At 41.3% G+C, this 13,522-nt stretch overlaps 3 protein-coding genes and 1 pseudogene across 3 annotated transcripts in view; all 4 read right to left on the reverse strand.

Annotated features, from left to right (window-relative positions):
• Positions 1–6,831, reverse strand: part of LOC118112000 (protocadherin alpha-C2) — a 169,813-nt gene extending 162,982 nt beyond the window's left edge. The window contains exon 1 of the mRNA XM_035160972.2: positions 4,218–6,831. Within this exon, the coding sequence (XP_035016863.2) occupies positions 4,218–6,578 (2,361 nt within the window). The 5' untranslated portion in view covers positions 6,579–6,831. The remainder of the gene's footprint in view (positions 1–4,217) is intronic.
• LOC118112045 lies at positions 86–3,276 on the reverse strand (annotated as a pseudogene).
• A 193-nt stretch (positions 6,832–7,024) lies between the features above and the next one.
• Positions 7,025–10,019, reverse strand: LOC118112009 (protocadherin alpha-8-like). Its single transcript, XM_035160984.2, has one exon. The coding sequence runs from the start codon at positions 9,619–9,621 to the stop codon at positions 7,141–7,143; it is 2,481 nt and encodes an 826-aa protein (XP_035016875.2). The 5' UTR covers positions 9,622–10,019; the 3' UTR covers positions 7,025–7,140.
• Positions 10,020–10,080: 61 nt separating this feature from the next.
• On the reverse strand, positions 10,081–13,176 carry LOC118112697 (protocadherin alpha-3-like). Its single transcript, XM_035162211.2, has 2 exons — positions 10,487–13,176; positions 10,081–10,135 (listed from the first exon to the last, which is right to left on the reverse strand). Exons 1-2 carry the CDS (start codon positions 12,868–12,870, stop codon positions 10,081–10,083), a joined length of 2,439 nt encoding a protein of 812 aa, XP_035018102.2. The 5' UTR covers positions 12,871–13,176.
• Positions 13,177–13,522: the final 346 nt, after the last annotated feature.

The raw sequence follows: 13,522 nt of genomic DNA on the forward strand, positions 1-13,522 counted from the left end.
GTAACAGTGACACCAAGAGGCAACATTTTAGACGATTTAAAGTGGCCATAACCCCCCCTCACACATAAAAGGATCATCAGAAAAAATACGTGAAATGTTTTATCCAGCAAAAATCCAAGCAACTAAAATGCAGCACGAACAAAGGATCAAGGGAGAAATAAGTAGCCAAAATCATTGTTTTAGCATCGCACGTGTTGTTGCTTGAAACCAGAAAAGTCAGTAAATTTCAGCACCATGGACAACGATCAAAAACACACTGAGCCTTTAAATAAACAATTTCCTTGATTCCTGGAACTTTTTCACAATTTCCAAATGAATATTAGCGACACTAATAGCAAACAGCATGGCAATGTAGGCAGGTGTAGAGTTCTGTGACTGTATGTAGTCGGTGACAAAGCTCATTTTTCAAATACTGCCATAAAAGAGGCTAAAGTAAATTAAGGCATGAGCTTTTTGTATCTTAGTGGAAGAAAAGGGAACAAAATATAGACAAATATCTGTGTGTAACAATCGAGAGAGATTTGTGTTTGAGAGAGTCTGCTATAAGAAAAACTGTTTGTGCATCATACAGCGGGTCTTACGAGCAGAAGCAGGAAGTTGAATGCACGTCATAGACAGCTGACAAACTTAAATCGGTTCTGATGTAAAGAAGGGACACTTTGCAGTGTCTCAAAAAAATCCCAGCACAATGTAAAGATGATGAATATGATGAATAAATTCTATGCACCTCAATAAAGTGATCCACATCAGAAACAGCAAATTAAAGTCTTACCTCTCCAGTTGCAGACCTCCTGTCAGGCAGCATTAGTGTATTGGCATGGCTTCCTGGGACTATAGTAGATCCTATACTCATCCTGGGTCCAACTAGCATGTAGCGTTTGTCTCCAGATCTGTACTGGATGCTGTGACACAGTGTCCCATCATAATTAGGCTCTTGTATATATTTAGAAGTGAAGTCTGTGGCCTTTGAGCACTGCATTGAAATCAGCACGATGATACTGACGAGAAAAGAGCTGAAACTGAGCCCACAGTTATCATCAGGTAAAAAGTCACATTATTGTCCTCATCTGCTTTTGTTGAACTTTTCACATCCGATGCAGCAAAAGCTTCTTTGGGCTCCACAACTTTGACGATGACAGTAGCTGTTGCTGAGAGTGACACGTTCCCATTGTCTTTGACCAGTATGAGCAGTTTGTGCTCAGCCTCGTCTGTCTCTGTGAATGAGCGAAGTGTTCTGATCTGTCCTGTATAGCGGTCCAAACCAAAGAGACTGTGGTCAGTAACTTCCTGAAGTGAAAACAGTAACCAGCCGTTATATCCTATATCAGCGTCATAGGCTCTGACTTTAGTCACCAAGTGTCCTGCGTTCACATTGCGGGGAATCTCCTCCACACCTTCAGCAGAACCGTTGGAGCTGACTGGATACAGGATGACTGGAGCGTTGTCGTTCTGATCCAGAATGAACACGTTCACTGTGACGTTGCTGCTCAGTGACGGAGTTCCAGAATCTGACGCTACAACGTGGAACTTGAAAGTTTTCACTGTTTCAAAGTCAAAACTTTTTAGCGCGGAAATTTGCCCATTATCGGAATTTATATTTAGGAAAGATGACGTCACATCAGTTCCACTCCCTCCTCTCGCAATATGATATGAAATAGCTGCATTTTCATTCATGTCACTGTCAGTTGCGCTCACAGAGAATACTGGCGCTCCAGCAACATTATTTTCTGACAGATAAAACTGTAATGGACTTTGGTGGAAATGTGGACTGTTGTCATTTACGTCTGATATCTGAATGTTTAAAGTTTTAAATGTCGATAAGGGAGGTTCACCACAATCATTGGCTTTAATAATTATTTCATACTGTGGCACCTGCTCTCGATCTAATAATGCTTTAGTAACAACTGAATAAATGTTCTCCTTATAGGAGGGTTTTAACTCAAAAGGCACGCCATCGTTTATGCGTAAAATAACTTTTCCATTAACACCAGAGTCTTTATCCGTCACACTGATAAGTGAAATAACTGTTCCAGGTTTTGAATCTTCAGACACTGTATTTGAAAGGGATGTCACTTCTATTTCTGGCGGATTATCGTTGACGTCTTTAATCTTTACAATAACTCTACATCTTCCTGTTAATGGAGGTTGCCCTTTATCTGATGCCTGGACTTCCAGTTTATAAATCTCAGATTCTTCAAAATCCAACGGCCCTTTCAATTTAATTTGTCCACTTGAAGTGTCAAGTTCAAATATCTCGTAGATTTTACGTGCCATTGTTTTACTGAAGCTGTACTCGATTTCTCCACTACTACCTTCGTCTGGATCCGTGGCATTTACTTTCGTAACAATAGCGCCAACTTGAGCATTTTCATATATTTCTTTTTGATAAGTGTCCTGACTAAACATTGGACGATTGTCATTAATGTCAAGAACGACAATGGAAACATTGAGCGTGCCTGATCTCGGAGGTTTACCTCCGTCAACTGCTGTAACAAATAATACGTGTTCATTCTTCTGTTCTCTGTCTAATGCCTTCTTCAGCACTAAAAATGGTATTTTATCTTCATCGACGTGACTAATATCTATTTCAAAATGATCGTTTGACGTTAGTGTGTATGTTCGGATAGAGTTTATTCCAGCATCGGGATCACGGGCCGCGTGCAGCTCGAATCTCGTTCCCGGAGAAGAATGCTCTGCTATTTCAAATGTCTGTGCCTTTTCGGAAAAACTGGGAGCGTGATCATTCACATCAGTGATTTCAATAACGACATGATGCATTTCCAGAGGATTTTCGACAAGGATCTTTAACTCAATTACACAGGCACCACTACCGTGACAGAGCTCCTCCCTGTCGATTTTGTTCCGGACCTGTAAAGCACCGCTGTCCGGGTTTACCTCAAAGAACGTCTCCTTAGATCCAGAAACAACACGGAAACGTCGATCAGCCAGAGACGTTCTGTCCAGACCCAGATCCTTGGCGACATTCCCGACAACGGTTCCTTCTTTCACCTCCTCCGGAATAGAGTATCTCAATTCACCCAATGCCTGCTTTCCGAAAAACCCCAGTAAACACAGACGAAAAGCAAGCCAGCCATAGTCACTCGGTCGTCCTTTGCTCCCCATCGTTATCCAACAGCATCAACGCAGGATTCTTTCACTCGGAAGATCAAATGTTTATATTCGACCACCACACGGTCTCATTCGACTCCCGTTCTCACAGCAAACGTTTGTTCTGCTGTGAGGCACCAAACAAAAGCTTTGTGAGGGGAGGGACGACGAGTTTTATAACATCCTTTATGTTATAGTGACACCAAGAGGATAATAGCGTTGAAACAGAACTAAAGCAGAAGACATTTGCTCATTTATATATTGTAAGCAAACATTGTGATTGCGATGAGAATCAAGAGCATAGAAACGGTTCTAACCAAAATACAAAGAGCTGGTTGAAGTAGCTGTATTATATATTCTCATATTTTATATTGTCAATGCTGCTCCAACTTAATGCAAATTAAATACTCTGATGAAGTATCATCAATTGCCTCGTTTTTACAACATCCTGTTATCGTCACACTCTATTTTGCGTGGAAACAGTGAAGTATATGCTTTTCAGTACCTTGGACAGCGGCCAGCCCCCCCTAACCCAGCACCTGAAACAATGAACTCCGTGCTCTCATATTAATAGTCAAAAAATACATAACACAACAGAGTCAATACGGGATGGTGGGAAATGTGTTTGGCTCGTAAAAACCTGCTGCCCACTTATTGCCACAAGAGAACCTGACATTTCTACAAATATATTTTTTGTTGTCATTTTAAATGGGAGATTATTATAAATTATATCATTTTAAAATATGCCCGATAATAATGCTCCCCAGAGTGTGCTGCAGAGATCAACAATCTGGGCAGGGATAGTCAGCAATATTAAGTGAGCAACCTATGGATTATGATGCTAATTGACAAGCTGAACACAGTCATACAAAACCTAACTGTGAAAGACAAAACAACCACACAGGCAACATCAAATACTGTTACAGAGACCCGAAAGAGAGCATCACACTCTTCACACATATTGTGATGCTTCTCTTTTTTTGGAAATGGTACTGCTTGTGTTCATTTTATGAAAAGGTGTTTGACTTATGTTAGTCCAAGTAAGTACAGTGCTATAATTCAATAGGAGGTGTTTCTCATAAACAAAGTGTGCATTATTAAAGTCTTACCTCTCCAGATGTCCCTCTCCTGTCAGGCAGCATTAGTGTATTGGCATGGCTTCCTGGGACTATAGTAGATCCTATACTCATCCTGGGTCCAACTAACATGTAGCGTTTGTCTCCAGATCTGTACTGGATGCTGTGACATAGTGTCCCATCATAATTAGGCTCTGGTAGATATTTAGAAGTGAAGTCTGTGGACTTTGAGCACTGCATTGAAATCAGCACGATGATACTGACGAGAAAAAGAGCTGAAACTGAGCCCACAGTTATCATCAGGTAAAAAGTCATATTATTGTCCTCCTCTGCTTTTGTTGAACTTTTAACATCAGAAGCTGCAAAAGCTTCTTTGGGCTCCACAACTTTGACGATGACAGTAGCTGTTGCTGAGAGTGACACGTTCCCATTGTCTTTGACCAGTATGAGCAGCTTGTGCTCAGCCTCGTCTGTCTCTGTGAATGAGCGAAGTGTTCTGATCTGTCCTGTATAGCGGTCCAAAGCAAAGAGACTGTGGTCAGTAACTTGCTGCAGTGAAAACAGTAACCAGCCGTTATATCCTATATCAGCGTCATAGGCTCTGACTTTAGTCACCAAGTGTCCTGCGTTCACATTGCGGGGAATCTCCTCCACACCTTCAGCAGAACCGTTGGAGCTGACTGGATACAGGATGACTGGAGCGTTGTCGTTCTGATCCAGAATGAACACGTTCACTGTGACGTTGCTGCTCAGTGACGGAGTTCCAGAATCTGACGCAACAACGTGGAACTGGAAAGTTTTCACCGTTTCAAAGTCGAAACTTTTAAGCGCCATGATGTCTCCGTTCTCTGAGTTGATGTTAAGAAACGACGTCACTTTATTATATTTGCTTCCATCTCTGATAATATGATAAGATATAAGAGCATTATCTCCTTCATCACGATCAGACGCAATCAAAGAGAATACCGACAGTCCTGGAGGATTATTCTCGGGGACATAGAAATTATATCTGCTCGTTGAAAACTCTGGACTGTTATCGTTTACATCGGATACAACAACTCTGAATGTCTTTTCAGATGTTAAGGCTGGTTCACCTGCATCTTTTGCAGTAACTGTTACATCATAGATCGACTGCTTTTCCCTGTCGAGCTGTGACTTTGTCACAACAGCGTACATGTTGTCCTGTATCGAAGGTGTTAATGTGAAAGGCGTGTCACCGTTTACAAAGCTGATAACTTTTCCGTTCACGCCTGAATCCAGGTCGGTAATACTAAGAAGTGCCACCGTCGTCCCTAGTCTAGCATCCTCTGGTATTTTATTAGATAGTGACGTTACTTCAATCGCAGGTGCATTGTCATTTATGTCTCTAATATTTACAGTTATGCTTTTATCGGTTCTAAGTGGAACAGCGCCACTGTCGGATGCTTGAATATCTATTTCATAACTGTCATCCACTTCATAGTCTAGTTGTCCTTTCACAGTTATTTCACCTGTGCTCGGGTTGACGTCAAACATTTCCTGCACCTTGCTGTTTACATTACCAAATGAATAACTAACTTCTCCATTTAAACCTTCATCTAGATCAGTGGCGTTTACTCGAATAACTATTGTGCCGATTGGTGAATTCTCATTTATCTCTACAGAATATACGTCCTTTGTAAAAATAGGAGCATTATCATTCACATCTAGAACATCTATCAATATCTCCATAGACCCTGATTTCGGGGGTTTACCCCCATCCACGGCTGTAAGCAGTAGTTTGTGGCTGCTGGATGCTTCCCTGTCTAAAGGACTTTGTAACTGTAAAATAGGCACTTTGCCATCTTTCCCTCGATCTTTCACTTCCAGTCGAAAATGATTATTTTGACTAAGTTTATACTGTTGAACTGAATTCATGCCGCCGTCTGGGTCGAGTGCTGCATGCAGCTGAAACCGTGTTCCCGGTAAAGTGGACTCTGAAATCTCCAGCCTTTTGTTGTTCTCCGGGAAAGAGGGCGAGTGGTCATTTACGTCTAACACCTCCACTGCAACATAATGGATCTCCAGCGGGTTCTCTAGCACGCTTTTAAGGTTTATCAGACACGTACTGGTCCGCTGGCATATTTCCTCTCGGTCAATTTTACGATTTACGTACAGAATCCCATCGTTTTGGTTTACCTGGAAAAGCGGTTCAGTGGAGCCAGAAACAATGCGAAACCCCCTCGCTTTTAAAATATTTGGATCGATTCCCAAATCCTTCGCAATATTCCCGACTGCAGTTCCTTCTTTGATCTCTTCCGATATAGAATATCTCATCTGTCCCGAGGCCTTCATGCTGAAAAACAAAGTCAACGCCAACACGAAGGAAATCCATTTTCTTCCTGGTCGGTAGGAGCACGGTCCGCTTTGTTCCATTGTCAGAGGCCAAGGGATAAATCCAGTCAACGCTACGTGATCGCAACACTGTTTACATATCCATTAAATCTACAAAGAAAATCCACGTCTAACAAAGCACCCGTTTCCTATGGACGACAATATCTCAATATGAAATCGCAGACGGAGGATAATGGTGTGCGCTGTTCAATGCTTCAGAGGCAGTCTCACAGACCTGCGTAGAGTGAACTGTGTGGTGCGTATTTCTTGTTGTTTAGTGCCACCATGCGACTCCATCAGAAAAACAGATATATTTGAACTCTTGTAACTTACTGACACAAGTACTGCATAAAACACTGAGCATGAAGATGAGATTCAATCGTTATCTCAAACAACAACAAGTCACACAGACTAACGCAGCCTGCAAGATGACAAATATCACTTTGGTTCATTTCATATATTTTATGACCGGGAAATTCAATAATTCCAGCAAAATTACATCAAGATCACACCAAAAATCAGCAGAGATGCTTTCCAAGAATAGAAAAGCTCAAACTTGTTGTAAAAATCACTCTTCTTTTTTTATAGGAATTCCAGTTTCATGTCACAGAAAGCCCTGAATCTTGGCCATCAATGTAAATATGATTATGTTGCTGTCCACAAGCAATTGTGTGATTGCATAATTTGTTTGCATTTTCAGCCTGCAGAATGACATTAAAAAATCTCTTACCTCGCCAGTTGCAGACCTCCTGTCAGGGAGCATTAGTGTATTGGCATGGCTTCCTGGGACTATAGTAGATCCTATACTCATCCTGGGTCCAACTAACATGTAGCGTTTGTCTCCAGATCTGTACTGGATGCTGTGACACAGTGTCCCATCATAATTAGGCTCTTGTATATATTTAGAAGTGAAGTCTGTGGACTTTGAGCACTGCATTGAAATCAGCACGATGATACTGATGAGAAAAAGAGCTGAAACTGAGCCCACAGTTATCATCAGGTAAAAAGTCACATTACTGTCCTCATCTGCTTTTGTTGAACTTTTCACATCAGAAGCTGCAAAAGCTTCTTTGGGCTCCACAACTTTGACAATGACAGTAGCTGTTGCTGAGAGTGACACGTTCCCATTGTCTTTGACCAGTATGAGCAGTTTGTGCTCAGCCTCGTCTGTCTCTGTGAATGAGCGAAGTGTTCTGATCTGTCCTGTGTAGCGGTCCAAACCAAAGAGACTGTGGTCAGTCACTTCCTGCAGTGAAAACAGTAACCAGCCGTTATATCCTATATCAGCGTCATAGGCTCTGACTTTAGTCACCAAGTGTCCTGCGTTCACATTGCGGGGAATCTCCTCCACACCTTCAGCAGAACCGTTGGAGCTGACTGGATACAGGATGACTGGAGCGTTGTCGTTCTGATCCAGAATGAACACGTTCACTGTGACGTTGCTGCTCAGTGACGGAGTTCCAGAATCTGACGCAACAACGTGGAACTGGAAAGTTTTCACTCTTTCAAAGTCGAAACTTTTTAGTGCGGTGATGTGTCCATTATCAGGATTTACATTCAGGAAAGACATTATATCATTCTGACCCCCTTCTCTTACAATATGATACGAAACAGCTGCATTGTCATTCAAATCATTGTCAGTTGCGCTCACAAAGAAAATAGACTTTCCAGCAACATTATTTTCTGAGAGATAAAACTGTAATGGGTTTTGGGAGAAATAAGGACTGTTGTCATTTACATCTGATATTTGAATGTTGAGCGTTTTAAAGGCAGAAAGGGGAGGGTCACCACAATCAGTGGCTTTTATTGTTATTTCATAATGAGATACCTGCTCTCGATCCAAAAATCCCTTTGTGACAACTGAATATATGTTTTCTTTATAGGAGGGTTTTAATTCAAAAGGTACTTCTGAGGTTAGACTTGAAATTATTTTCCCATTAACTCCAGAATCTTTATCTATTAAACTAATGAGTGAAATAACTGTGCCTGGCTTTGAATCCTCAGCCACTGTATCTGACAGTGAGGTCACTTCTATATCCGGGGGATTATCATTAACGTCTTTTATCTTAATAATGACTCTACACTCGCCTTTCAGTGGAGGTGTTCCTTTATCGAAAGCCTCAATATCAAGTTTATAAACGGCGTTTTCTTCATAATCCATTTGCCCCTTTATTCTAATCACCCCAGTTAATTTGTCAAGTTCAAATAGGTCATATATGTTTCTCCTCAATGTTTTTGCTAGGCTGTATTCAATCTCCCCGTTGGCGCCTTCATCTGGATCTGTTGCATTCATTAGAAATACTGATGTCCCAATTGCAACATTTTCCTGTATGGTAATTTGGTAGGTATCCTGAATAAATGTGGGCCGGTTGTCATTAATATCAAGAACTACAATGGAAATATTCAATGTGCCAGATTTTTTAGGTTTACCTCCATCAACTGCTGTAACCAGCAGTGAATGATTGGTTTTTTGTTCTCTGTCTAACGGTTTCTTCAGCACCAGAAAGGGTATTTTATCTTCATCACTTTGGCGGATATCAATTTCAAAGTGATCATTTGACGATAAAGTGTATGTGCGAATAGAGTTAACTCCAGCATCTGGATCACGAGCCGTGTGCAGCTGAAATCGCATTCCTGGCAACGTTTGTTCACCTATTTCGAACATCTGCTGTTTTTCAGGGAAATTAGGAGCGTGATCATTTACATCAGTGATTTCTACAACTACATGATGCATTTCCAAAGGATTTTCAACAAGAATTTTCAGCTCCAGCAGGCAGACACCTCTTCCTTGACAGAGTTCTTCTCTGTCGATATTACTATGGACGTACAGGGCTCCATTGTCCTGGTTTACCTCAAAGAATGCGTCTTTAGTCCCAGACACAACACGGAAACGTCGGTCATTCAAAGAAGTGATGTCCAGCCCAAGATCCTTCGCAACATTTCCCACAACCGTTCCGTGTTTAACCTCCTCCGGGATAGAGTATCGTATTTGCGCAGAAGCCTGTTTTCCGAAAAGCATTAACAGAGCCGAATAAAAAGAAAACCAGAAGCGGACTCTCGGTCGAGTTTTCCTATCGGTCCGCATCGTAATCCACTAACAGTGTATGTATATACACACACACACGGGACAAACAATTATCTATGTCCAACCAAATGAAAACCGCATATTTTCAAAACAAAAAGCGTCTGTGGCTCGGTGTGCCCGGTGCAAATGCCGTCGTTACTCTGTTCAGCAGGAAACAAAAGACTTGAAAGGGAGGGGACAAGGTTGTGCCTGGTTTCCCGATGTAATAGTGACACCCAGAGGTAATTTCTAAGGTAAACCTGACTACATTTTACTGTGATCTTTCAAAAAAAAAGAAAAACGTGTAAAATAAAAAAATCCCGGGTTCAGTACTCGCTCTCTCTTCACCTCAGTGACAAATCAAACCGGCGGATGTTTTGCACTTGACATGGATTACTGATAAACACTGCTTACTTCCTATACAAACTTAAGAAGCATGTAGACAATACTATCTAATATGTTATTTAACGGGGAAATATCTCAAGTGCTCACGTCTTTCAGCACCATGGACAGTGACCGCGAGTATTCAGTTGGCCTTTTTTCTGACATCACAGTGTTAAAACAAATCAGTTCATACTGTTCAGTCCGACACTATCAATACCCCTTTCACTTTTCAGTCAAGTGTTAGAAGTTGGAAAGCTCCCCTGTCAAAAACGTGCTGCCCACATATCAATACAACCATACAGTAATTACTCTGCTTTGCTGATGGTACTTACTTGCACTGATATATAAATTGATATGTAAACAATCCCTGATGGATTAGATGATGTCATTCAAAACAAACACAAATAAACAATCTGCGTTTGTGCTTGAAGCAGCACATGTAGAAGAGTGGTAAAGTATTGGATCAGCTGTGTCAAATGGTTTATAAACATGAAAAAAAAACAATGGGCAAAAATCTTGACGTCTTACCTCTCCAGTTGCAGACCTCCTGTCAGGCAGCATTAGTGTATTGGCATGGCTTCCTGGGACTATAGTAGATCCTATACTCATCCTGGGTCCAACTAGCATGTAGCGTTTGTCTCCAGATCTGTACTGGATGCTGTGACACAGTGTCCCATCATAATTAGGCTCTTGTATATATTTAGAAGTGAAGTCTGTGGACTTTGAGCACTGCATTGAAATCAGCACGATGATACTGACGAGAAAAAGAGCTGAAACTGAGCCCACAGTTATCATCAGGTAAAAAGTCACATTGTTGTCCTCATCTGCTTTTGTTGAACTTTTCACATCAGAAGCTGCAAAAGCTTCTTTGGGCTCCACAACTTTGACAATGACAGTAGCGGTTGCTGAGAGTGACACGTTCCCATTGTCTTTGACCAGTATGAGCAGTTTGTGCTCAGCCTCGTCTGTCTCTGTGAATGAGCGAAGTGTTCTGATCTGTCCTGTATAGCGGTCCAAACCAAAGAGACTGTGGTCAGTAACTTCCTGCAGTGAAAACAGTAACCAGCCGTTATATCCTATATCAGCGTCATAGGCTCTGACTTTAGTCACCAAGTGTCCTGCGTTCACATTGCGGGGAATCTCCTCCACACCTTCAGCAGAACCGTTGGAGCTGACTGGATACAGGATGACTGGAGCGTTGTCGTTCTGATCCAGAATGAACACGTTCACTGTGACGTTGCTGCTCAGTGACGGAGTTCCAGAATCTGACGCAACAACGTGGAACTGGAAAGTTTTCACCGTTTCAAAGTCGAAACTTTTTAAGGATGTAATGTGACCGTTATCAGAATTTATGTTGAGGAAAGCCATTATGTCGTTTTTATTCCCTTCCCTGACAATATGGTAAGAAATAGCTGCATTATACATCAAATCATTGTCCGTTGCCCTCACCGAGAATATCGAGTTTCCAGCAACATTATTTTCTGACAGATAAAACTCTAACCTGCTGTTTTCAAAATGTGGACTGTTGTCATTTACATCTGAAATCCGAATGTTGAGAGTTTTAAAAGTAGATAAGGGAGGTTCACCACAGTCAGTGGCTTTTATTGTTATCTCATAATGTGACACCTGCTCTCGATCTAAATAATCATTTGTGACAACTGAATATGTGTTCTCCTTATACGAGGCCTTTAATTCAAACGGAACGTCATTTGTTATTTGTGAAATTATTTTACTGTTAACCCCTGAGTCTTTGTCCCGCACACTAATAAGTGAAATAACCGTTCCAGGTTTTGAGTCTTCTGACGCTGTATCTGACAGTGACGTTACTTCTATTTCCGGGGGATTATCGTTGACGTCTTTAATCTTAATAATGACTCTACACTCACCTGTCAGAGGAGGTGTTCCTTTATCGGACGCCTCTACAACCAGTTCATATTCATCGCTTTCTTCATAGTCTACTACTCCTTTTATTTTTATTTCTCCAGTTAATTTGTTCAATTCAAAAATATCATAGACCTTCCGCAACAAGGTTTTTCCAAGCGTGTACTCAATTTCCCCATTATTGTCTTCATCGGGATCCGTTGCACTCATTCTAAACACTGACGTACCAGGAGGAACGTTTTCTTGAATTGAAATTTCGTACAGTTCCTGACTGAATACAGGGCGATTGTCATTACTGTCGAGAACAATAATGGAAACATTTAACGTGCCTGATCTCGGAGGTTTACCTCCGTCAACTGCAGTCACCAGCAGAGTGTGTGTGTTCTTTTGTTCTCTGTCCAACGATTTCTTAAGCACTAAAAATGGTATCTTAGCTGCATCGTTTTGACGAATATTTATTTCAAAATGTTCATTTGCCGTTAAAGTGTACGTACGAATTGAGTTAATTCCGGCATCAGGGTCACGAGCAGTGTGCAGCTGAAATCTCCTTCCTGGCAGCGTCTGTTCCGCTATTTCAAATGTCTGATTCTTTTCGGGAAAAGTGGGAGAATGATCATTCACATCAGTAATTTCCACAACAGCGTAGTGTATTTCCAAAGGGTTTTCAACGAGGATTTTCAGCTCCATGAGGCAGGCGCCACTGCCCTGACAAAGCTCCTCTCGGTCAATGTGATTATTGACGTACAGTGCCCCATTATTTTGGTTTACTTCAAAAATAGCGTCTTCACTTCCAGACACAACGCGGAACCGTCTATCAATCAAAGAAGCGATGTCCAGGCCAAGATCCTTCGCAACGTTTCCAACGACAGTTCCGTCTTTAACCTCTTCGGGAACAGAGTATCTGATTTGAGCAAAAGCCTGTTCTCCGAAAAACAGCAGCAGCATCACCACATAAAAAGCAACCGTGGAGCTGTTCCTCGTTGGAGTATTTGTATCCGTTCCCATCGTTGTATCACAAAATACATACACGCACGAGCCTCTTAATGCGACGAACAATTATTTATATTAATCCCGTGAGTGTCGCATATTTGCAGAACGCAGACGTGATTTCATCGGTTGGTGGGCTTGAATCAAATGCTTCCCTTGCACTGCTTAAATGGCAAACAAAAGGTTTGTAAGGGGTGGGATGAAGACGTTTATGGTTTCATGATTTAATAGTGACACCTAGAGGTTGTTACTGAGAACTGTTCTCTTTATCAGCTTATCAAATGTTCTTATTGACATGAGAGCAAAACTCAGGTCTTGGGAAACTAATAAAAACCCAGAATTATTATATTCTCTGCTCATAATAATTTGATTGATCATTAAAATAATACTTTCCATTGCTTTACTGGTTTGACCATTTTCAGCTTTTCAGTACCATGGACAGCAATCATGAATTTGTGTATGTCTGTCCTTGTTATGACAAATGTAAATAACAACTAAAAGACACCATGAACGGATGACAGAGAATCCTCACCGATTTGCAACAACTAAAATAACAACACTCAGTCATGCTGCTTCAACATTCCACACATAATGCTCCATCGACCAACTTTCACATCAGACATAGGTTAGAAGTTAGAATGCAGTGAAACCCAACTGAAAACATTCTACC

Source organism: Hippoglossus stenolepis, chromosome 7 (assembly GCF_022539355.2).
Source record: "Hippoglossus stenolepis isolate QCI-W04-F060 chromosome 7, HSTE1.2, whole genome shotgun sequence".
Taxonomy (NCBI): Eukaryota; Metazoa; Chordata; class Actinopteri; order Pleuronectiformes; family Pleuronectidae; genus Hippoglossus; species Hippoglossus stenolepis.

Excerpts from the sequence above, each read along its gene's own strand:
- LOC118112697 (XM_035162211.2), bottom strand. The coding sequence starts at position 12,870 with ATGGGAACGGATACAAATACTCCAACGAGGAACAGCTCCACGGTTGCT. Across the intron at positions 10,136-10,486 it reads CGTCAAGATTTTTGCCCATT|GCCAACTGAATACTCGCGGT; the intron begins GTTTTTTTTTCA and ends GTCAGAAAAAAG.
- LOC118112009 (XM_035160984.2), bottom strand. The coding sequence starts at position 9,621 with ATGCGGACCGATAGGAAAACTCGACCGAGAGTCCGCTTCTGGTTTTCT.